The sequence below is a fragment of the Stenella coeruleoalba genome (genome assembly GCF_951394435.1).
Source record: "Stenella coeruleoalba genome assembly, chromosome: 14".
NCBI classification, from domain to species: domain Eukaryota; kingdom Metazoa; phylum Chordata; class Mammalia; order Artiodactyla; family Delphinidae; genus Stenella; species Stenella coeruleoalba.
In genome coordinates this window covers 72,361,571-72,383,671 of record NC_137160.1, presented here as the reverse complement: position 1 = coordinate 72,383,671, position 22,101 = coordinate 72,361,571, and the positions used below count along the sequence as shown (strand labels likewise).

The 22,101-nt window shown below is 42.2% G+C and overlaps 1 protein-coding gene across 3 annotated transcripts in view; it reads right to left on the bottom strand.

Moving 5' to 3' along the window:
• Positions 1-22,101, bottom strand: part of UBE3B (ubiquitin protein ligase E3B) — a 57,512-nt gene that overhangs the window by 20,778 nt on the left and 14,633 nt on the right. For all 3 annotated transcript variants that reach the window (XM_079943390.1, XM_079943388.1, XM_079943389.1), the window contains exons 10-18: positions 21,620-21,725; positions 21,201-21,321; positions 20,028-20,205; positions 19,433-19,596; positions 18,122-18,289; positions 3,812-3,983; positions 2,125-2,243; positions 1,374-1,488; positions 503-602 (exon numbers count right to left, since the gene is read on the bottom strand). In XM_079943390.1, the coding sequence (XP_079799516.1) occupies positions 503-602; positions 1,374-1,488; positions 2,125-2,243; positions 3,812-3,983; positions 18,122-18,289; positions 19,433-19,596; positions 20,028-20,205; positions 21,201-21,321; positions 21,620-21,725 (1,243 nt within the window). The remainder of the gene's footprint in view (positions 1-502; positions 603-1,373; positions 1,489-2,124; positions 2,244-3,811; positions 3,984-18,121; positions 18,290-19,432; positions 19,597-20,027; positions 20,206-21,200; positions 21,322-21,619; positions 21,726-22,101) is intronic.

Sequence of the window (22,101 nt, the reverse complement as noted above, 5' to 3'; positions counted from 1 at the left end):
CAGTCCTTCAGGCGACAGCCAGAAGGAATTTTCTAAAGCAGAGTTCTGACCAGGTGCCTCCACAGCTAAAAACTCTCCAATGGCTCTGGACAAAATCCACGCTCCCACCCTTGGGTTATGAGGCCCTTCCTGCTCCAGCTTCTACGAACCTCCTCAGCTTCATTTCTTGACTCCACCCGGCTCTCGCTTGGCACCACATTCTCTCTCACCTTGGGCCCGCAAGCACAGTCCGACTACCTGTGGAGTCTTCTCCTGAGCCCCTGCCCTGGGTGCCCACGGCATCCATCCCCATAGCATCCACCCCACACTAGCCAAATGGACAGTTCACACTGTCTTCAATCTCTGCACCCCCAGCACCTGGCATAACAGCTGCAACAGCATAGGAGCCAGTCAGCATCTGTGTTTACTGAATGATCGTTTTTATTCATTTCTAATAATCGCGATAACAAAAATGGACAGTCAGGAACTTGGTGGGAGGACCCCAGCTCTGAGTGCAACTCACGTTTTTGTGAGGAATGACGTGCGGGATGTACTGCAGGATCAGCTGAGCCCGTTTTCTGTCCTTGTCAAGTTCCTGGAAGAGCACGCTAGGTTTGAGATCCCTTAAAAACAAAGACATGGATTTGGGATAAAGAACAAGAAAACCATCCTCTAGTGCAGGGCTGGCCAGCTACAGCCTATGGGTCAAATCCAGCCTGCCGCCCATTTTTGTAAATAAAATTTTAATGGAACAGTCATACCCATTCATTAGGTACTGTCTCTAGCTGCTTTCGCACTACAATGGCAGAGTTGAGGAGGTGCAACAGACACTGTCTGGTTTGCAAAGCCTGAAATATCTACTGTCTGGCCCTTTACAGAAAAAGTCTGCTAATCTCTATTCTAGTGCCACAACTTCAATAGTTACATAAGAGTTGATCTGTCATTGATTAAAAAAAGGCAGACATGATCTTATGTTTAGTTGTTGCAAGAGGATTTCCGTACCCAACCCCCCAACAAACCTAGCTGTGGTTTTTATCCCGCTAATTCTGCTCATAAAAACTGCCATTTAATGATCATAACCTGTTGCTTAGTTCAGCTGAAAGAACTTTTCTTTCCAGTTTGCGTGTGAAACATCTGCTCAATGCGAGCTCTGGCTGCCAACACTGAGCTCTAATCATCTTCAGCGTACTGTGTCCTAACAGAAGCAACTGTGAGGTGACCTGTCCTGACAGGTGCTTTATAGGGACATATGCAGATGAAAGGACAAGATGAAGAAGACGGACCAAGTCCTCTCTGCCCTAAAACTTAAGTGCTGAGCAACAGGCCACAATGGTCCCAGCGGCAAGACAGAGGGACTCCAGCCTCCGTAAACCCCCTTCCCACCCCGAGCTCACTTGCGCAGCCAGTGGTCCTCGGGGGCGAAGCGCCGCCGGCAGTCCCGCTCGTAGAGCACCATCAGCCACCCGTGGACGGACTGGAACAGCTCCAAGGTCTCACCCTTGGCATTCTCTGTGGGGAAAACAACCAGGAGAGCCACAGTCTCGGAGCTGCTCAGAACTGGAGGGGACAGGAGGATAGCCCGAGTCTCCTCTCGTCAGCCCCGAGGCCCAGCAGTTCTTCGTCTCCCTCATGCTGAACGTTACATGGAATCAACAGGATTAAAAGGCTCCCTGGGTACATTCTAAGGGCCTGTGGGACCCGGGAATGTCTCAGACACAACCACTCGCGCTGCCTCCCACTTGTATGTCATACAAAGGACCTTTTAATCTAAGGGGTTTGGTGCTGATCGACTGGAAACACTTCAGGAGGTAGACTCTAACTTGAAGTGGGACCAGGCACGTGTTTTATCTTCATGAAAATCAACTCAAAGAATCAAAAGGAGTTTCAGGGCAAAATTAATCATGAATAATCCTTCACACACACATGTAAATCCTCAAGGATGCCTGGGAGAGTAAGACTTCCATAACCACACTACTATCTTAAGGGGTCATAAAGAGTGGAGAAATAAAACTTCTAACTATGTGAATAAATGTGCATTTTGAATTAACTTTGATGGACAACAAGGCTAAGAAGCAGCTGATGTTATAGACTCTAGACTTCCCATGTGTAGCAGCAATTAAACAACGGCTGACATCTTTACCTTACCTACGATTCCATCCCAGATCATCTTAAACACAAAGGAATTCAGAAAAGAGGAGATCGTGACCAGTTCTTCTAGTTTGAATGAAATCTGTTCTTCATAAACTTCAATGTCATCAAGGATCCTAAGTCAGACAGAAAATTATTCATAATTTCCCACTAAAAAGAAGGGGAAAAAAAAGATCTATTCCTCATACTAGACAAAATAATTTTAAGAAATAAGCTCTATCTGTTAGATAAAATTTACAGGTAAAAGGATATGATGGAAGGGTGGGTGGAGGTATAGATGAAGCAAGAGTGGCCATGAGTCAATAACTAACTAATGAAATTGGTGACAGGTACGTGAAGGTTCATTATATTATTCTTTCCACTTTCTATTTATTTGAAATCGTCTATAGTAAGAAGTTAAAAAATACAATTGAGAAAGGAAAGAAACGACACGTTCTGCTCTACCCTTTTCTTAGAATCTGACTGTGACACTGCTTATGAATTCATGTCTGAATTATTAAGGAATCTTGACTGAGAGTCTGTGTCTACTGAGGGAAGTTGTGGAATCTTATTCTGCATCTGTAACAGACACTAGGGGCACTGAGTAAGTGCTTGATAAGTATTTGAGGGTGAATGAATAAATGTCTGAAAGAATATATGAATAAATGAACCATAAGATGCAGCTCTATCTGAAAATCTCCTATAACTGCTCTATTCACTTTAGAGCCTGACTCACTCTTGGGTCACCCTTGACCAGGCAATTAAGGGGGTGTCACCAGCAGCCAAAGACCCCTGCTCTCCCCTCTAACTACTCACTGGGCCCTCCCTCCATGACTCATACCCAATCCGCCACCTACATACCCCTAATCCCCTCCTGCCAATCTCTCCCAGACCGAATATAACTTCCTGAGGTCCATTCTATCTTACAATTCTTCACCAACCTTTTGGGAAAAAGTGGAATTAAAAGAATACCAAATACTCAAGTAGACACATAAGCTTAAAGAAAAGGAACTGAATGGGACTAACATTTGTTAATTTCTCACTGTGCCAGGCACTGTACTAGGTACTTGACATTCCTTTTCTCATTTACTCCCTATCAGATTGGTAATATTGTCTCCATTCCAGTGTTGAGGAAACTGAGGCTCAGAGAGGTTAAGCAACTTGCCCAGGGTCAGCTTGACAACAGTTGTAAGAATAACAGCCAACACATACTGACTGCTGCCGGTGCCTGGGACTATGCCTATCACTGATCTCTTCTGTACCTTCCCACACGGCTAAGAGGTAGGTGCTATGAACTCCTATCTATAGATGAGGAAACTGAGGCCCAGAGAGGTGGAGCCCCTTCCCCTCTGGACCAGGGTGTCTCAGTGAGTGGCTGAGCCAGGTTCTGCACACTGGCTCTGGAATTTTCCAATTAACTACCTAGCACAGTGAGTAAACAGCCGAGGTGTGATTTGAACCGAGCTCTAGAAGACCCCAAAGCCCACATAAGTGGTAATGACCCAGCTCTCCTGAAAGGATGGGAACTAACAACTGCTGAATCCCTACTAAGTGCCACCCACTTTGTAAATGTCTTGTCTAATTCTTCTAATGACAGGTCCAAATGCTTGCAGTAATCACATTAACAAATGCTTCCTTGCTGACACTGTAATTTGGTCTCTCCACATTCTAGGAAAGGAATTCAGCCCCACAGCAGTCAACCTACGTGATGAGGTGCCGGGAACAGTCACAGAACAGCATCAGCATGGCCAAGAGCTGCTTAGACTCTTCAGTGTCATTGTTGAGGCATTCCAAGAAGAGCTTTAACCCTCCGTGGGGCCCCAGTTCACAGATAAACGCCCAAAGTTTGGGCAGCAGGTCATCAAGGTAAGTGAGACCTGGAAAAGGATAGAGAAACCCAAGCTTCAGGTGGGGCTCCACCTGGTCCCTTATGTCTCCTCTCCTTCGGGAAAACAAAACACTTAAACCTATTAGTGACCATTTAATGCATGTTGAGAGAAAGAAGGTGCAATCACGAAGAATAACATCACCATGAGAACAACAATGATAATAGCAGGCTAATATTTAACGGGTGCTTGCTATGTGTCAGATACCATTCTAAATACTTCCTTTTCACCTTGGGAAACCCGATGTTATCACCATTTTAAGGGAGGACACTGATGCTCAGAGAGATTGAGTAACTGGCCCCAAATCACACAACCAGTAAGTGTCAGAGCCAAGAACAGAACCCAGATCTGCTGACTCAGTGATTATGTTTTAAATCAGGGATCAGCAATTTTCTTCTGGAAAGGGCCAGAGAGTCAGTATTTTTAGGTTTTCAGTCTGGACCAGTCTCTGTCACAACTACTCAATGTGCTACTATCACAGCATGAAAGCAGCCATAGACAATAGGTAAATAAATGCACGTGGCTGTGTTCCCAACAAAACTTTAATTACAAAAGCAAGCGGTGAGCTGGACTTGGCCCATGGGCCATAGTTTGCCAACCCCTGCTTTAAACTATCTTGCAGGCTTATCCACATTTAGCAAAGCTTTCCTCTCATCTACTGCTATTATTCTATCTCTGTTAAAAATGGGAAAGCAGCGAATGACAATATGAGATACTCTGAAGAGTTACACAAAAAATTGACCCCGGGAGAAGCAGAGGGCTTCTCCATGGCTAGGCCTCAGGCACACAAGCTGCATCACTGTTCTCTATGAAGGCTTTTAATACGGCTATTGACCTAGAAAGTGTGGCTCTAAAGTTCCACTTGTCACTGAATGTACAGTAAGATGTGTTCCTCAAATTATTCCTCAGAAAAGGAGGAGTCACCTTATATTTGAGTCCTTATAATGCCCCTCACTTTACAGAGCACTTTGAATGGCTTAATTTTGAACAAAGATTTTGAACAAACTGTTTGGGGAAGATATATTAGCCTGGGGGCAGACTCAATCAATGCTACTTATGGATGTTTAGAGGGTGAACTGAAGGGACTGTAATGGAGGCAAAGAAATTTAACAACAATCTCATTATTATTCCTAAAGGTTTGACCTCACGTTTTCAAGGGTAAGGGGATGTGGTTACAAAATGCAGAAACCTCACAATTTAAAAATAAGTTAAAAAAAACAAAAACAAAAAACAGGGTGATGAGAGGACCTTCAAGATGGCAGAGGCATAAGATGTGGAGATCACCTTCCTCCCCACAAATGCATCAAAAATACATCTACATGTGGAACAACTCCTACAGAACACCTACTGAATGCTGGCAGAAGACCTCAGACTTCCCAAAAAGCAAGAAACTCCCCACGTACATGGCCATGTGGCTGACAGGGTCTTGGTGCTCTGGCCGGAGGTCAGGCCTGAGCCTCTGAGGTGGGAGAGCCAAGTTCAGGACATTGGACCACCAGAGACCTCCTGGCCCCACGTGATCGCAATTGGCGAGAGCTCTCCCAGAGAACTCCGTCGCAATGGTAAGACCCAGCTCCACTCAATGGCCAGCAAACTCCAGGGCTGGACACCCCATACCAAACAACTAGCAAGATGGGAACAAAACCCCACCCATTAGCACAGAGGCTGCCTAAAATCATACTAAGTTCACAAACACCCCAAAACACACCACCGGACACGGTTCTGCCCACCAGAAAGACAAGATCCAGCCTCATCCACCAGAACACAGGCACCAGGCCCTTCTACCAGGAAACCTACACAACCCACTGAACCAACCTCACCCACTGGGGGCAGACACCAAAAACAACAGGAACTACAAACCTGCAGCCTGTGAAAAGGAGACCCCAAACACAGTAAGTTAAGCAAAATGAGAAGACAGAGAAATATGCAGCAGATGAAGGAGCAAGGTAAAAACCCACCAGACCAAACATATGAAGAGGAAATAGGCAGTCTACCTGGAAAAGAATTCAGAGTACTGATAGTAAACATGACCCAAAATCTTGGAAACAGAATGGAGGAAATACAAGAAACGTTTAACAAGGACCCAGAAGAACTAAACAGCAAACAAACAATGATGAACAACACAATAAATGAAATTAAAAAGTCTCTAGAAGGAATCAATAGCAGAATAACTGAGGCACAACAGGTAAGTGACCTGGAAGATAAAATAGTGGAAATAACTATCACAGAGCAGAATAAAGAAAAAAGAATGAAAAGAATTGAGGACAGCCTCAGAGACCTCAGGGACAACATTAAATGCACCAACATCCGAATTATAGGGGTCCAAGAAGAAGAAGAGAAAAAGAAAGGGACTGAGAAAATATTTGTAGAGATTAGAGTTGAAAACTTCCCTAACATGGGAAAGGAAATAGCCACCCAAGTCCAAGAAGCACAGAGAGCCCCATACAGGATAAATCCAAGGAGAAACATGCCAAGACACATATTAATCAAACTATCAAAAATTAAATACAAAGAAAAAGAAAAAAGCAGCAAGGGAAAAGCAACAAATAACATACAGGGGATCTCCATAAGGTTAACAGCTGATCTTTCAGCAGAAATTCTGCAAGCCAGAAGGGAGTGGCAGGACATATTTAAAGTGATGAAAGGGAAAATCTATAACCAAGATTACTCTACCCAGCAAGGATCTCATTCAGATTCGACGGAGAAATTAAAACCTTCACACACAAGCAAAAAAGCTAAGAGAATTCAGCACCACCAAACCAGCTTTACAACAAATGCTAAAGGAACTTCTCTAGGCAGGAAACACAGAAAAGGAAAACACCTACAATAACAAACCCCAAACAATTAAGAAAATTGTTTGTAACAGGAACATACATATTGATAATTACCTTAAATGTAAATGGATTAAATGCTCCAACCAAAAGACACAGACTAGCTGAATGGATACAAAAACAAGACCCGTATATATGCTGTCTACAAGAGACCCACTTCAGACCTAGGGACACATACAGACTGAAAGTGAGGGGATGGAAAAAGATATTCCATGCAAATGGAAATCAAAAAAAAGCTGGAGTAGCAATTCTCACATCAGACAAAATAGACTTTAAAATAAAGACTATTACAAGAGACAAAGAAGGACACTACGTAATGATCAAGGGATCAATCCAAGAAGATGTAACAATTATAAATATATATGCACCCAACATAGGAGCACCTCAATACATAAGGCAACTGCTAACAGCCATAAAAGGGGAAACTGACAATAACACAATAATAGTAGGGGACTTTAACACCCCACTTTCACCAATGGACAGATCATCCACAATGAAAATAAATAAGGAAACACAAGCTTTAAATGATACATTAAACAAGATGGACTTAATTGATATTTATAGGACATTCCATCCAAAAAGAACAGAATACACTTTCTTCTCAAGTGCTCATGGAACATTCTCCGGGATAGATTGTATCCCGGGTCACAAATCAAGCCTTGGTAAATTTAAGAAAACTGAAATCGTATCAAGTATCTTTTCCAACCACAATGCTATGAGACTAGATACTAATTACAGGAATAAAACTGTAAAAAATACAAACACATAGAGGCTAAACAATACGCTACTATGTAACCAAGAGATCACTGAAGAAATCAAAAAGGAAATTAAAAAAATACCAGAAACAAATGACAATGAAAATACGATGGCTCAAAACCTATGGGATGGAGTAAAAGCAGTTCTAAGAGGGAAATTAACAGCAATACAATCATACCTCAAGAAACAAGAAAAATCTCAAATTAACAACCTAAACTTACACCTAAAGCAATAGAGAAAGAAGAACAAAACCCCCCCAAAGTTAGCACAAGGAAAGAAATCATAAAGATCAGATCAGATATAAGTGAAAAAGAAATGAAAGAAATGATAGCAAAGATCATAAAACTAAAAGCTGGTTCTTTGAGAAGATAAACAAAATTGAATAACCATTAGCCAGACTCATCAAAAAAAAAAAGGGAGAGGACTCAAATCAACAGTATTAGAAATGAAAAAAGAGAAATAACAACTGACATTGCAGAAATACAAAGGATCATGAGAGATTACTACAAGCAACTGTATGCCCATAAAATGGACAACCTGGAAGAAATGGACAAATTCTTAGAAAAGCACAACCTTCCGAGACTGAACCAGGAAGAAATAGAAAACATAAACAGACCAATCACAAGCACTGAAATTTAAACTGTGATTAAAAATATTCCATAAAGATGTTAAAAAAAAAAAAAATTCCAACAAGGGGCTTCCCTGGTGGCACAGTGGTTGACAGTCCGTCTGCCGATGCAGGGGACATGGGTTTGTGCCCCGGTCTGGGAAGATCCCACATGCCGCGAAGCGGCTGGGCCCGTGAGCCATGGCCGCTGAGCCTGCACGTCCAGAGCCTGTGCTCCGCAACGGGAGAGGCCACAACAGTGGGAGGCCCATGTACCGCAAAAAAAAATAAAATAAAATTCCAACAAACAAAAGCCCAGGACCAGATGGATTCACAGGCGAATTCTATCAAATATTTAGAGAACAGCTAACACCTATCCTTCTCAAACTCTTCCAAAATATAGCAGAGGGAGGAACATTCCCAAACTCATTCTATGAGGCCACTATCACCCTGATACCAAAATCAGACAAAGATGTCACAAAAAAAGAAAACTACAGGCCAATCACTGATGAAAGATGCAAAAATCCTCAACAAAATACTAGCAAACAGAATCCAGCAGCACATTAAAAGGATCATACACCATGATCGAGTGGGGTTTATCCCAGGAACTCAAGGATTCTTCAGTATACTCAGATCAATCAATGTGATACACCATATTAACAAACTGAAGGATAAACAAAGATAAGATCATCTCGGGCTTCCCTGGTGGTGCAGTGGTTGAGAGTCCGCATGCTGATGCAGGGGACACAGGTTCGTGCCCCGGTCTGGGAAGATCCCACATGCCACGGAGCGGCTGGGCCTGTGAGCCATGGCTGCTGAGCCTGCGTGTCCGGAGCCTGTGCTCCACAACGGGAGAGGCCACAACAGTGAGAGGCCCACGTACCACAAAAAAAAAAAAAAAAAAAGATATGATCATCTCAACAGATGCAGAAAAAGCTTTTGACAAAATTCAACACCCATTTATGATAAAAACTCTCCAGAAAGCAGGCATAGAGGGAACTTACCTCAACATAATAAAGGCCATATATGACAAATCCACAGCCAACATTGTCCTCAATGGTGAAAAACTGAAACCATTTCCACTAAGATCAGGAATAAAATAAGGTTGCCCACTCTTACCACTATTATTTAACAAAATTTTGGAAGTTTTAACCACAGCAATCAGAGAAGAAAAAGAAATAAGAGGAATCCAAATCAGAAAAGAAGTAAAACTGTCACTGTTTGCAGATGACATGATACTATACATAGAGAATCCTAAAGATGCTACCAGAAAACTATTAGAGCTAATCAATGAATTTGGTAAAGTTGTAGGATACAAAATCAATGCACAGAAATCACTTGTATTCCTATTCACTAATGATGAAAAATCTGAAAGAGAAATTAAGGAAACAGTCCCATTTACCATTGCAACAAAAAGAATAAAATACCTAAGAATAAAACTACCTAAGGAGACAAAAGACCTGTATGCAGAAGACTGTAAGACACTGATGGAAGAAATTAAAAATGATACAAACAGATGGAGAGATATGCCATGTTCCTGGATTGGAAGAATCAACGTTGTGAAATGACTATACTACCCAAAGCAATCTACAGATTCAATGCAATCCCTATCAAACTACCAATGGCATTTTTCACAGAACTAGAAGAAAAATTTCACAATTTGTATGGAAACACAAATGACCCTGAATAGCCAAAGCAATCTTGAGAAAGAAAAACAGAGCTGGAGGAATCAGGCTCCCAGACTTCAGACTATACTACAAAGCTACAGTAATCAAGACAGTATGGTACTGGTACAAAAACAGAACTATATATCAATGGAACAGGATAGAAAGCCCAGAGATAAACCCATGCACCTATGGTCACCTTATCTGTGATAAAGGAGGCAAGAATATACAATGGAGAAAAGACAGCCTCTTCAATAAGTTGTGCTGGGAAAACTGGACAGCTACATGTAAAAGAATGAAATTAGAACACTCCCTAACACCATACACAAAAACAAACTGAAAATGGATTAAAGACCTAAATGTAAGGCCAGACAGTATAAAACTCTTAGAGGAAAACATAGGCAGAACACTCCATGACATAAATCATAGCAAGATCCTTTTTGACCCACCTCCCAAAGAAATGGAAATAAAAACAAAAATAAACAAATGGGACCTAATGAAACTTAAAAGCTTTTGAACATCAAAGGAAACCATAAACAAGATGAAAAGACAACCCTCAGAATGCGAGAAAATATTTGCAAATGAAGCAACTGACAAAGGATAAATCTCCAAAATATACAAGCAGCTCACGCAGCTCAATAACAGAAAAACAAACAATCCAATCCAAAAATGGGCAGAAGACCTAAATAGACATTTCTCCAAAGAAGATATACAGATTGCCAACAAACACATGAAAGGATGCTTAACATCACTAATCATTAGAGAAACGCAAATCAAAACTACAATGAGGTATCACCTCACACCAGTCAGAATGGCCATCGTCAAAAAATCTACAAACAATAAATGCTGGAGAGGGCGTGGAGAAAAGGGAACACTCTTGCACTGTTGGTGGGAATGTAAATTGATACACCCATTATGGAGAACAGTATGGAAATTCCTTAAAAAACTAAAAATAGGACTACCATATGACCCAGCAATCCCACTACTGGGCATGTACCCTGAGAAAACCATAATTCAAAAGTGTCATGTACCACAACGTTCACTGCAGCACTATTTACAATAGCCAGGACATGGAAGCAACCTAAATGTCCATCGACAGATGAATGGATAAAGAAGATATCCATTCTTCTTTATATATGTGGCACATACATACAATGCAATATTACTTAGCCGTAAAAAGAAACGAAATTGAGTTATCTGTAGTGGGGGGGATGGACCTAGAGTCTGTCATATGGAGTGAAGTAAGTCAGAAAGAAAAAAACAAATACCGTATGCTAATATATATACATGGAATCTAAAGGGAAAAAATGGTTCTGAAGAACCCAGGGGCAGGACAGGAATAAAGATGCAGATGTAGAGAATGGACCTGAGGACACGGGGAGGGGGAAGGGTAAGTTGAGACAAAGTGAGACAGTGGCACTGACATATATACACTACCAAATGTAAAGCAGATAGGTAGTGGGAAGCAGCTGCATAGCACGGGGAGATCAGCTCAGTGCTTTGTGTCCACATAGAGGGATGGGATAGAGAGGGTAGGAGGGAGACGCAAGAGGGCGGGGATATGGGGATATATGTATACATATAGCTGATTCACTTTGTTATACAGCAGCAACTAACACAACAATGTAAAGCAATTATACCCCAATAAAGATGTTTAAAAAAAAAACAGGTGACTAAATAGCCAATAGGTCAAGTAAGAAATCAAAAGAGAAATTAAAAAAATACCTTGAGACAAGTGAAAATGGAAATAAAACATTTCAACATTTATGGCATGCAGCAAAGTGGTTCTAAGAGGGAAGTTCATAGTGATTCATGCCTACCTCAAGAAACGACAAAAATCTCAAACAATCTAATTTTTTACCTTAAGGAACTAGAAAAAGAATAAATGAAGCCCAAAGTTAGTAGAAAGAAGTAAATAACAAAGATCAGAGGAGAAATAAATGAAATAGAGACTGAAAAGGCAACCAAAAAGATCAATGAAATTAAGAGCTGGTGCGTCTGGAGCCTGTGCTCCGCAACAAGAGAGGCCGCGATAGTGAGAGGCCCACGCACCGTGATGAAGAGTGGCCCCCGCTTGCCACAACTAGAGAAAGCTCTCGCACAGAAACGAAGACCTAACACAGCAAAAATAAATAAATAAATTACTAAACTCCTACCCCCAACATCTTCTTTAAAAAAAAAAATTAAGAGCTGGTTCTTTGAAATAAAGTTGACAAATCTTTAGCTAGACTCACCAAAAAAAAAAAAAAAAAAAAAAAAGAGGCTCAAATAAAATCAGAAATGAAAGAAGAGACAACTGATTGAAAAAATACAAAATATCGGGCTTCCCTGGTGGCACAGTGGTTGAGAGTCCGCCTGCTGATGCAGGTTCGTGCCCCGGTCCGGGAAGATTCCACATGCTGCGGAGCGGCTGGGCCCGTGAGCCATGGCCTGCTGGGCCTGCGCATCTGGAGCCTGTGCTCCACAGCGGGAGAGGCCACAACAGTGAGAGGCCCATGTACCGCAAAAAAAAAAAAAAAAAAAATACAAAATATCCTAAGAGACTATTATGAACAATTATATGCCAACAAACTGGAGAACCTAGAAGAAATGGATAAATTCCTAGAAACATACAATCTTCTAAGACTGAATCATGAAGAAACAAATTCTGAATAGACCTATTACTAGTAAGAAAACTGAATCAAAAACCTCTCAACAAATAGAAGTCCAGGACCAGATGACCCCAATGATAAATTCTACCAAACATTCAAAGAAGAATTAATACCCATCCTTCTCAAACTCTTCCAAAAAATCGAAGAGGAGGGAATGCCTCCAAACGCATTTTCCAAAGCCAGAATTACCCTGATATCAAAACCAGACAGACACAACAAAAAAAAGAAAATTACAGGCTCTGATGAACATAGATGCAAAAATCCTCAACAAAATATTAGCAAACCGAATTTGACAAGATATTAAAAAGATAATACACCATGATCAAATGGGATTTATTCCAGGAATGCAAGGATGGTTCAGTATCTGCAAATCAATCAATGTGATACATAATATTAACAAAATGAAAGATAAAAATCACACGATCATCTCAATATATGCAGAAAAAACATCTGAAAAAATTCAACATCCATTTACGATACAAAAACTCTCAACAAAGTGGGTACAGAGGGGATGTACTTCAACATAATAAAGGCCATATATGAAAAGCCCACAGCTAACATCATTGTGAAAAGCTGAAAGCTTTTCCTTTAAGGTCAGGAACAAAACAAGGAGGCCCACTCTCACCACTTTTATTCAACATGGTACTGGATGTCCTAGCCAGAACTAGGCAAGAAAAAATAAGTAAATAAAAGGTACCCAGTTGGAAAGGAAGAAGTAAGATTCACTATTTGAGACGATGTGATATTATATATAGAAAACCCTAAGGATTTCATTAAAAAAACTGTTAGAATAAATTAATTCAGTAGAATTGCAGGATACAAAATCAATATACAAAAATTCGCTGCTATCAGAAATGAACTATCAGAAATAGAAATTACAAAAGCAATCCCATTTACAACTGCAACAAAAAGAATAAAATATCTAGAATAAATTTAACCAAGGAGTTTTGAAAGACCTGTACACTGAAAACTATACGACACTGATAAGGGACTTCCGTGGTGGCGGAGTGGTTAAGAATCCGCCTGCCAACGCAGGGGACACGGGCTTGAGCCCTGCTCCAGGAAGATCCCACATGCCGCGGAGCAACTAAGCCCATGTGCCACGACTCCTGGGCCTGCACTCTAGGGCCCGCAAGCCACAACTACTGAGCCCACGTGCCACAACTACTGAAGCCCGTGTGCTTAGAGAAGCCACCACAATGAGAAACCCGCACACCACAATAAAGAGTAGCCTCCACTTGCCTCAATTAGAGAAAGCCCGCGCGCAGCAACGAAGACCCAATGCAATGAAAAATAAAAAAATAAATAAATAAATAAAATTAAATTAAAGACAGTGATAAAATAAATCAAAGAAGACACAAATAAATGGAAAGTTATTTCATGCTCATGGACTGGAAGAATTAATATTATTAAAATGTCCATACTACTCTAAGCAATCTATAGATTCAATGCAATCCCTATCAAAATTCCAATGGCATTTTTCAGAGAAATAGAATCAAAATTTGTATGGAATCAAAAAAGACCCTGAATGGAAAGCAATTTGGAGACAGAAGAACAAAGCTGGAGGCATCGCGCACCCTGATTTCAAACTATATTACAAAGATACAGTAATCAAAACAGTATGGTACTGGCATAAAAACACACACACAGATGAATGGAACAGAATAGAGAGCCCAGAAATGAACCCAGACATATATGGTCAATTAATTTACAACAAAAGAGGCAAGAATTTACAATGGGGAAAGAACAGTCTCTTCGATAAATGGTATTGGGAAACTGGAACAGCCACAGGCAAAAGAATGAAACTAGACTACTACCTTACACCATATATAAAAATAAACTCAAAATGGAGTAAAGAATTGAATGTAAGATCTGAAACCATGAAACTCCTAAAAGAAATCACAGGCAGTAAGCTCTTTGACAAGGGTCTTGGAAATGATTTTTTTGGACCTGACTCCAAAAGCAAAGTCAACAAAAATAAAAATCAGCAAGTGGGACTACAACAAACTAAAAAGCTTCTGCAGAGCAAAAGAAACCATCAACAAAATGAAAAGGCAACCTATGGAATGGAAGAAAATATTTGCAAATCATATACCTGATAAGGGGTTAATATCCAAAATATATAAAGAACTCATGCAACTCAACAAAAAAACAAGTAATCTGTTTAAAAAATGGTTAGAGGATCTGAATACATTTTTCCAGAGATGACATACAAATGACCAACAGGCACATGTAAAGGTGCTCAACATCACTAACCATCTGGGAAATGCAAATCAAAACCACAATGATAGGGCTTCCCTGGTGGCGCAGTGGTTGAGAGTCCGCCTGCTGATGCAGGGGACACGGGTTCATGCCCTGGTCCGGGAAGGTCCCACATGCCGTGGAACGGCTGGGCCCGTGAGCCATGGCCGCTGAGCCTGCGCGTCTGGAGCCTGTGCTCTGCAATGGGAGAGGCCACGACAGTGAGTGGCCTGCGTACCGCAAAAAAAAATAAAAATTAAAAAAAAAAAAAAACCCACAATGATATATCACCTCACACCTGTTAGAATGGCTATTACCAAAAAGACAAGAAATAACTAGTGTTGGTGAGGATGTGGAGAAAAGGGAACCCTTGTGCACTGTTGCTGGAAATGTAAACTGGTGCAGCCACTATGGAAAACAGTATGGAGATTCCTCAAAAAAACTGAAAATAGAACTACCATATGATTCCACAATTGCATTTCTGGGTATTCATCTGAGGAAAACAGAAACACTAATTTGAAAAGATGTATGTACCCCCTTGTTCACAGCAGCATTATTTACAATATCCAAGATAAAGGAAACAACCCAAGTGTCCACCAATGGACAAATGGATGAAGAGATGTGGTGTGCACGTGTGCGCACGCGTGCGCGCACACACACACACACAGGAATACTATTCAGCCATAAAAGAGAATGGTATCTTGTCATTTGTGACAACACGGATGGACCTTGAGGTCATTATACTAACTGAAATAAGTCAGAGAAAGACAAATACCATACAATTTCACTTATATGCAGAAACTAAAAAACAAAGAAAAAATCCCAAGCTCATAGATACAGAGAACAGATTGGTGTACCTATGGTTGCTGGGGCAGGGGGTTGGTGGTAGGGGAAAGGTAAGCAAAATGGGTGGAGGGGATCAAAGAGGACAAACTTCAAGTTATAAAACAGATAAGTCATGGGGATGTAAAGTACAGCATGGTGACTATAGTTAATAACATATACTGCATTTCTGAAAGTTGCTAAGAGGGTAGATCTTAAAAGTCTTTAACACAAGAAAAAAAAGAAAAAATTTAACAATGTATGGTGATGGATGTTAACTAGCCTTACTGTGCAATGTGTACAAATATCAAATCATGTTGTACACCTGAAACTAAGATAATGTTACATGTCAACTATACCTCAATTAAAAAAAATGGAGTAAGAAGTTACAATGCAGAGATCACAGGTATACTTCTACAGGACAAATATACTCATTTACAGCATGATATACCAATTCAATGAGGGCTGCATCCTGAGCAATTTAGACAGAAATGAAGATGCCATGCTCTGGAGAGCCGGGTCAGAGGAGCAGCACGTGGCTCCAGGACCAACACACGTATGTGAGGAGCACGAACAAAGACATTTTGTAAATTGTGAGAGCAGAAAAACAGCAGTATTTTTAAAACAAGTATGTTATTTTCTATAATCTAGTTTGTGTATAGTTTTGTGTATAGCCAAGCTAATAGAATGAATATTATACATATACTTTAGACTAGCTCATCTTCCTTTTTAAAATCATGTATTTTTTTTCCGTCTTTTTTTTTTGGCCACGCAGCGCAGCTTGTGGGATCATAGTTCCCCGACCAGGGATTGAACCCGGGCCCTGGCAATGAAAGAGCTGAGTCCTAACCACTGTACCGCCAGGGAATTCCCTAAAATCATATACTTTCAAATTGGCCAAAAACCTTCTTTTTCAATTCTCTCATTGGGACAATGGGGGACGCTTAATGTGGTTATCTTATAAAGGTGGACACAGGCTATTACCTCAAAATCATCTCACTCAGTATGCTTCCCAGACCTTCCCACTGTGCTGGGGTGCCAGCTCATCTGGGCCCCTTCTCCTTCTGCACTCTCCTTAGGGAAATGGCCCTCAGGCCCAGGCCTTTCACCCCACCCCTTTGCTCAAGCCTCCACACAGTACACAGTATGCTGGCTTGGCATCTCTGCTGCAGGTCCAGCAGGTACCTTACACTCATCACAGCCAGACAGAACTCTCGATGGCCCACAATCCCCCCTCCACCTCCTGCTCCCCCACATCCCTTAGCTCAGCAAATGGCCCCACCATCCACACAGTTGCTTGGGCCAGAAATCTGGCAACATCTTTGAAACTTATAGTCCTCACTCCCCCAAATCCAATCTACTAGTAAGACCTGTAAACTCCACTCCTGGAGTGGACTGTAAATCCTCCGGCTTCCATCTCCATCAGCCCAGTGGTTCTGAACCAAGGATGATTTTGCACACCGCCCCACCCCAGGGGGCATTTGACAATGTTTGGAGACATGTACGGTTGTCAAAAGTGGGAGAGAGGTGCTACTGGAATTTATGGGTAGGGGTCAGGGGCTGCTAAACATCCTACAATGGATAGGATGCTCTCCACAACAACAAATTATCTGGCCCCAAATGTCAACAGTGCTAAGGCTGAGAAACCCTGCCCTAGTCCAAGTCAACAATGTCTCATTATTTTCATTGTCACAGTGTCCTTCATTATATTAAATATACTTTCCTCTGACTTATCATTGGTCTCCTCACTACTGCAATGTAATCCTCTTGGGAACACAGACCTTGGCTGTCTTATTCCCCTCTGCATCCTCAGTGCCTGGCACACATAGGTGCTCTATAAATATCTGAAGATGAGTAAGTAAGTGTGAAAGACAGAAGTAGCAGCACTTTGATTTAAAAAACGTAAAACGTAACAGAGAAGTTCTTAACCCTTTATGCAGTCAACAGCTTCAAGGTTTATAGACGTTTTGTCCTCATAACACCCATCATACTAACAACTCCTGTGCTGCTCACAGTGGGGACTTTCTTCCTTGCTCAGCTAAAAAGGAAAATGTCGGGCATATCCATGCAATGAGATCTTACACAACCAATAAAAATGAGGTTTTTAAAGAATTCTGACATGATAAAATGCTTATAATGTGATTAATGGAAAGGAAAAAATAAAATTATGCATTTCAATCTAAATATATATTTATGTAACACACTCAGGATCAGGTGGTTATCTATGGACTGTAGGATTAAGAGTGGTTTAAGTTTTCTTTTTTCTGCTTCCTTGTCTTTTCTAGTTTTCTATTCATAAAAAAATGTTAACTTTTAAAAAAGCAAGTTGCACTTCATAATGAAAATAAAAGCCAGGTCACAGGAACAAGCTAGAAGTGCTAGGACTGCAATGACCTTAAGCTATTTAACTGAAGAGAATCAAGTTCTAAGAATAGCTCAAAAATACCCTTCTTCAGAATCTGTTTTCTGAGTCAAGGAAGCCAGGAGAGAATCAACTTCTAAGAAAACTTGTCTGGCAAATGTGAGAGATGGCGGAGACCACCTCAGGACTCCAGACCTGTGAGTATCTGCAGCCGGATCTGGGTTAGAGTCGTCAGTGAGGTCTGGTAGAGGACGCAGATGTTGCAAACCTTCTGTACCTCCGCAGAATCAACACGTTTACCCCCAACAGGCCTGAGAATATTCCGAACTGACGCCGACTTCTGAAATGCACGCTTCAGGAGAGCTGGCGTGGAGAGAAGGAGGAACGTGTGAGCAGAAGTTCAGCCATCTGCCAAACTCCACCCCATAAAGGGGAGAGCGCTTCAGTAAAGCTCCTAATTTCCAGCCAGAGCCAGACAGTGAGGCTGCAGCTTTGATTCAAATCATCTCTTTTGGGTAAATCAGAAAAGCAGTAACAAAAGGTCTGTAGACAGAACACAAAGACCTCTTTAGAACAGCACAAGATCTGTCAGAACAAGCCAAACATATTTGATTCTTACTGTGGATTCTTTTACTGTAACCACTTAACTTCAGAACCCACAAAGGTGAAACTTCCAAGGACTGAATTATGGGAAGAGGGGCAAAGGTGGGGGGCCTGGCTAATTCCCAATGTTCTGTGCTTTCAGAGGGAAGTAGGAGCATCAGCCTCCAGTACTCATTATCAGTTTGGGGTTGTACTCTCGTTTTACACCTTCGCATCTATATCCTGCTGAAGTTACACTGAGCCCATGCTCACTGACAGCTACAAGATGGAGCTTTGTGACACACTGGGTGGCAGAAGAAAAACCACACCGAACCTGGCAATCTGCCATAGGCAAGTAACTCCACTGAATTATGTGTTAACAGCATTGCCTTACTTTTATCAGAGTGCGCAATAAGAAACCTTTCCAAGGAACCCATTAGTGACCCTGCAACGGGGATGCCGCTGAGGTGGTAGCCTGGTCAGTGATCACTACCACCTGTATAAGCAGCTCCACAGGGGAGATTTATTTTATGATTAGGAACTCAGAAAAGCTCTACTTCCCCTAGGAAATAGATCTTCCTCCTTCTTCCTACTAATGAGAAGTAATAAAGGGTCCACAAATCCCTTTTCATTTTTGGCCACTGGAAATTCAGAGCCAAATGGCAGTTCAGAGATAAGCATGGCAGCCCTCATGGATCATCTGTGGACGTTCTCTACACACAACCTTGATTTTGTTCACATAGTTACATTTCCCTAGTCCTTGTTTACTATCCCTAAGGACTTCCAGTCACTGTTTTGCTAAATGTGAACTTGATTTAAGCCGTCTCAAAATCTTCAGGGGAGAAGTCAGAGGTCACATGACAGAGGGGAGCAGGTACACAGGGCCAGGCAGGCGCTGCACTTCGGGGAAGGAGAGCCACTCACTCTTCACAGGAAGCACATTCTGTGGGGACGCTGGCGGCACGTGGACGGGCTCCTGGTTCTCCAGCAGCTTCTTGCTCAGGATGTCACTGAAGAAGATCCGGATCAGAGGCACCCCCCACAGGAACTGCAGCTGTCTGGTGACCAAGGGCATGGACTCGTTAAGGCTAGGAGAGAGCAGGAGAGCGGGCACGTCAGTTCCACCTGCTGGATGGCCACACGGAAGGGTAGCTGGGGACTGCCACTCAGCACGGCAAGTAAGATGCTATAAGAGAAATGGGATCCACAAATTGCCGCTGAGGCCTGGACGCAGAAGGCACCAAGCTCTTTCTTGGCCCTCTCGCTCCACACAGACTTCCTGTGCTGCCAGCAGCATTGTTGCTCCCCCCAGGCCCCACGTGTCACAGTCACATCCCAGACACCCTCTATCTGTTCTTCACCCTAATTCCATCCTGTTTACCACCCAGTCGACAAAAGCTTCCTGATGCCTACATAGCTGGCTTGCAGGCCTGGCCCACAAATCTCGATGAAAAGGGGGAAGTGGTGGAAGAGAGGCAGGCAGAGACAAGGAAGACGGCGATCTGCCTCCAGAACTCACCCATAGTCCACGGATTGGGAGAACCAGCCAAGGACAGGGTGCCAGTGGGTCAGGTTGGATTTCTTCTGGGACACGTACTTCTGACAGTAGCAGAGCATTTGGGTGAGCAAACTCACAAATCCATCTGTCTCCTCCTCTAACACCCTGGGGCTGAGGGAGCCCAAGTGCAGGAGGTTGCCTACAAAGAGAGAAGGCTGAGTGCGGTAGGCCCGGACAGACACGCTTCCTCACCTCCCAGCCCTGCTCTCTGCCTGGGGCTCATGCATCCATGTCTGCGTGCAGGAAGAAATTCCACGTAGAGAGGAACCCATCAGTGCTGGGGCTGCAGTGCTGTGCAGGGCTTAGAAACAGGCAGACCTGGCCTCAAATCCTGGCTCTGCCACAGGCGAGCTAGGTGACCCTCAACCTACTTCTTGAGTCTGTTTGCTCATCTGTAAGACTGGAGTGATGACCCCCACTCTTGATGTGAGGACTATAAGAGGTAACGTGTAAAATGTCAGGTACACAGATTTTTAAGTTAGTATAACATTTTCTTACACCAAGATTCTAAAACCAAGGGTCAACACAAGAAATGACCTCCTGAAGAATAGCTGAAAAGTCCTGGAAAATCACTGTTATTCAGTGTTCACTGAATTTATTTAATGTTTTCTGTGAGGACTCTTACCATCGACTCCCTTAAAATGTAGCCCCAATAACCTTTTTCTATGTAAAATAAATTTCCTCTAATTAGGCAACGAGAGTTGTGTACCTCTGCTGTTTCAAATGCTTCTCTATCCCCAAACCCTTTTCTCATCTAAATGAAAACACTGTAAAACAGACATTGTAGACCCTACTCTGATCTAAGCCCCACCAAACTGTGCTCTCTTCTCTCTTGAGATGAGAATTATCCAGGTAACTCGTTTTCATTTTTCCCTTGGCTGCCAGGAAGCTAAGGGCTGAAAGTTAACATTCATTTACAGTCACTCAGCTAGTTTGCCAGGCTGATGTATTTTTCCACGTGATTTTCAGTTTCATGTGTCTACTTAAACTGTTTACCTCATTACCTGTCTTTTATTGTAAGCACTTCCAACTTTTACTAAAAACAGCTTGTGGCCTCCAGAATGGTGGAAAGCTAAACACCTGGGCTTTTCCCAACGCCCAGAACACAATAAAATTCCAGCCATAGATACTTACCCATGAGACAAAGTGTATGGCATCCTTCTAAACTTTCACATACATCACGGCATCGATCTTCGTCTCTTAAAAATGTGATGAATTTACGGAGCATGTCATGAGATTCTAAAATAGTGAGGCGCTGCAAACAATCGTAGACTGTTAAAGCGGAAGCTGATAAAAGGAGCTTCCCACCAGAGTGTGAACTCTATCCCTGCAGATCACCCCCTAGCTGCCAAACATGTTATCCATCACCAAGAAGAAAATGAACAAAGATGAGACCCTTTTTCTCTGGGCTTCTAACACAAGTGTGTCTACGGTAGCTACTGATTTAGGAGAATCATCAGGAGACGAGGTCGAAATTAACAGAGAAAACATTTTACTTTCTATTTTAAGGACAAAGGCAAAGATGGAATTGGGGGAATTCAGAGCCCACTCACCTCAGGGGTCACTGTGCTGAGATGAGTCATGAGAGCGGGCACAGACACAATGTGGATGAGGAACGGCCGGATCAGATTGTCTGAAAATTGTGCAGCCATCACAGGGCTAGACACAGACATATCACCTTACTCAGACACGTTTAATGTGAACCTGGAACAAAAGAACAACCCTACCAACACCCCCAAATCCCTTGGAATTATGCTTCACAGGACTTCTAGGAAGACTGAAGGCTGAAAATGGGCCCATTCACTGGGGGAAGGTTGAATAAGTGATACTTTAGTCTATGACGCAGCTATGAAAAATCAATTTACTGAAGTTTTACTGACATGAGAGAATCCTCATGCTATAATCAACTTAAAAAAAAAAGCAGAATGAGAAACTATGTACACGGGAGAGGAGGATGGGGAAAGTGACTGGAAAGGAGGAAAAGAGGGGCTTCTGGGGTGCTACTACTATTGTTCTATTTCACAGGTGGGGTGGT